The following is a 3,241-nucleotide window of genomic DNA, read 5'->3' as shown; positions in this document are numbered from 1 at the left end:
CATGGTCCGGGCAATGGACTTTGGCCTTTGTGCCATGTCCCATAAACGGGAACGCACATTTTGTTTTCTTGCGTAGCAGCGCAGGCACTTCGTTCTTCGTACGTGAGGCTTTAGGGCCAGAGTGGGAGGCCCATGACCTTGCATGGTTTCTGCAGGTTAGGGCCACTTAGGTTGGCCGTAAGCGCCGACTATTCTGGCTCATCTTCGCAGCTATGATGTGGACTCTCTGGACTACTCGCAACAAGATGGTGATTGAGCGGGTGTTCCTGCGACGTGCTTCTGACTCGTTTTTCAAATTTCTTGCCTTTCCTGCAGCACTGGCATCCGCTCGCTAGGCCGAGGGATCGTGATCATCTTCAGCTTTTCCTGGACGCCCTGGTGTCTACCGCAGGTCGGCTCTCCGAACGCTCTCCAGCTTCGTAGCTTGCCCCTGATGGCTTTGTGTTTCTTCTTCTTTCATTTGGGCGTCCTTGTGCTGTGGCCCCAGCATTTCTCGTTTATGACTGTGCTTGAAATGTGGTTGTATGGACATATGCTTTATCTATAAAATGGGGCGAAAGCCTGTTTCGAGAATGATTCTACTGGGTACCCGCAAGCGAGAGAAGATGTTCTTCTCTATGAAACTTATCGCCGTAAATGGCGTCATTTTCACCAGGAGTTCTGCCTCAAATCCATTGACTAGTAAACAACCAAAATTTTGAATCCACTAGGGGCAATGGGACATGTCATATGTGTCGACGGCCGGAGCATTGGCGTCCGTCCACCTCGCGGTTGGCCTGCGGGAGGATTGGCCACGTTGTGGGGCTGGCCGCCCCGAAGATTTGCGCCCACATTGTTCACCCGGACGGCCGGATGATAGTCTGCATGTTATCCCTGCGCAAAGAGATGAAGATGGAGAAGTGCACGCGCTCTCTTGGCTCCGGTTCCGTGTAAGTTGAAAAAGCACACGGAGTTAAAGCACATGAAAATGGCAGCACTCTCGCGCTCTCATAAAAAAAGCGGGCAGACTCCGAAATGGCAACGCAATTATGCAGAGCAACAGCCGGCCGGGCGGCCTCCGCGTACGCTGGCTGCATCGTCTGTGAATGATCCGGTAGAGCACGGTGGTCCTCTGGATCGAGCATACTGCACCACGTGTAAATAGTTGACCCAAATTTTTGCAATCTTCAGTGAAGTTGCGCTAATATATAGATCTCCCTCAAGTTTTGCACACCCTCAAACTCAAAGACTGCAGTACTAGGCATCACATAAACTGAAATCTTGCTCGGCTTATCACAATGATTGATCTACACACCACTCTAGACGGTACTAGTTCTTCTTCCCAGCAATAGTACTACTACTAGAGGAAACCACCTGGTAGGTCATTAGTTCCAAGGAAGTGCATGCTCCAGAGATCATCTCTAGCCTCGATTCCATGGCTTGGACGTCAGCAGAATCATCACAGCAAAGAAGAGCAGCACGCCCAAGATATACACACAGCACAAGCACGCACAATCCTTGTCTTCCTTGCGGCGCCGCTCCAGCGCTGCAGCGGCAGCCACTGCAGCAGCATCCTGCAGTCGAGGTCGGTGAGTCAGTTTCAGTAATTCAGTAATTCAGCGCCGATGCTAGCACTACATTTTTTATTTCAACTTCTCAAGTCATGGGCAGTCGTACAACACACTAGAACTGCGACCCTTCTAACTGTAGCTAATTACTGACCGATTAAGATGATGAAAAACTATGGACAATTAGATGATCCGTGGCATCTGAATAATAAAAACAAACTTGCTTTTATGATCTAGCAGCAGATCTCCAGAAGAGAGTGAGGCACAAACAAGTGAAGTAGTAGCTCGTAGAAATCATATCTATGTCTGTGTGTGTAGGCGTAGATCCGACCAACATATTAGATCTGGCTGGCCAGTTGAAGCAAGAACGCGTACGTACGGAGCTAGAACTGGCCTGTGGGCTTTACAAATGTCACAACACCATGATTCCGTAAGGCATGTCAGTTCGTTTGCGAGCTAACTAATCTGCTACCGATAGCATAGAGAAAACGAAGCAAAATTGTGCAAGGAAAGAAACGAAGAAAGAAGCAGCAGAAATGATCTTGTGAGTCACATTACCGCCGCCGCCGCCGCCGCTGCAGCCGCTGCTGCTTGCTGCGCCTGAAAATTGGCCACGTTGTTTGCTGCTGCTGCCTCCATCGCCGCCAGATGATCGAGCACGTTGTTTGCTGCTGCCGCCGCCGGAGGAGGATTGGCCACGTTGTTTGCTGCTGCCGCTGCCGCCGCCGCCGGAGGGTTGGCCACATTGTTGCCCGCCGCCGCCGCTGCCAGAGGATGGGCCACGTTGCCGGCCGGAGGATTGTCCATGGCGTGCCCGTGCAGAGAGGAGGGTTTTTGGAGACGGAGAAGCGTGTGTGTGCTTGGGGAGAGACGAGCTCTTTCTTTGGCCAACGATAGAATGAACCAAGGAGTACTAGTGTAGTGTAGCTAGTAGGCCAGTAGACATCAGCCAACCGAGCAGAATAATTCGTTTCTCCAATCGGGGGTGGCAAGGGCTCCGGTAGGATGGCCCCCAACAGGCTCCTGTTCCAGGAAAATCGAAAAGCCCTGGTAGCTGTGAGGTGTGAACTGCGGACTACGTGTTGCCGGAACCCAGAGCGTAACTTCCATTGACCACGTCACGTGACAACCAAAGCTTGAAAGATGGCAGCACCATGCCACACTATCCATCACCCATATAAAGCAAGCAGACACTCAAGATATTGCAATGCAATCAATTATGCAATGCAACAAGTGTTGGGTTACGCCTGAGGATCGATCACATCAAAATTACGAACACGCATGAGGAATAGTGTATCGCTTTTTCTTTCGTTTTTGGACATGTTTGTGTTGTTGCTTTAACATACCTTTTTTTCACACTTAGGCCTTCCTTGATTCATAAGGTAGAATATCACAGGAATATGAAAGTCATAGAAAATCGTGTATCACCTTTTCTTTCGCTAGGAATCGTGTATCACCTTTTCTTTTGATTTTGGACATATTTGTGTTGTTGCTTCAACATACCTCTTTTCCCCTCTTCACACTTAAACCCGATCAACACCAACTCCGCCTCGGGTTTCATTTTTCAATGAAAAACGAAACCACCATACAGGACCCAGGTTCACTTAGTCACGTCTTAAGTACAAAAACGAAAACACCGGGTGAAACAATTCTGAACTATGGCGGCATAAGGCCACCAAAACTGACACGCCGGT

At 49.7% G+C, this 3,241-nt stretch overlaps 1 protein-coding gene across 1 annotated transcript; it reads right to left on the bottom strand.

The window, feature by feature from the left end:
* Positions 1–1,154: 1,154 nt before the first annotated feature.
* LOC125541440 (ice-structuring protein-like) lies at positions 1,155–2,455 on the bottom strand. Its single transcript, XM_048704853.1, has 2 exons — positions 2,106–2,455; positions 1,155–1,553 (listed from the first exon to the last, which is right to left on the bottom strand). Exons 1-2 carry the CDS (start codon positions 2,352–2,354, stop codon positions 1,401–1,403), a joined length of 402 nt encoding a protein of 133 aa, XP_048560810.1. The 5' UTR covers positions 2,355–2,455; the 3' UTR covers positions 1,155–1,400.
* Positions 2,456–3,241: the final 786 nt, after the last annotated feature.

This window comes from Triticum urartu, chromosome 2 (assembly GCF_003073215.2).
Source record: "Triticum urartu cultivar G1812 chromosome 2, Tu2.1, whole genome shotgun sequence".
Lineage (NCBI taxonomy): Eukaryota > Viridiplantae > Streptophyta > Magnoliopsida > Poales > Poaceae > Triticum > Triticum urartu.
The sequence above is the reverse complement of the archived record's forward strand: the minus strand, read 5'-3'. Positions and strand labels throughout refer to the sequence as shown.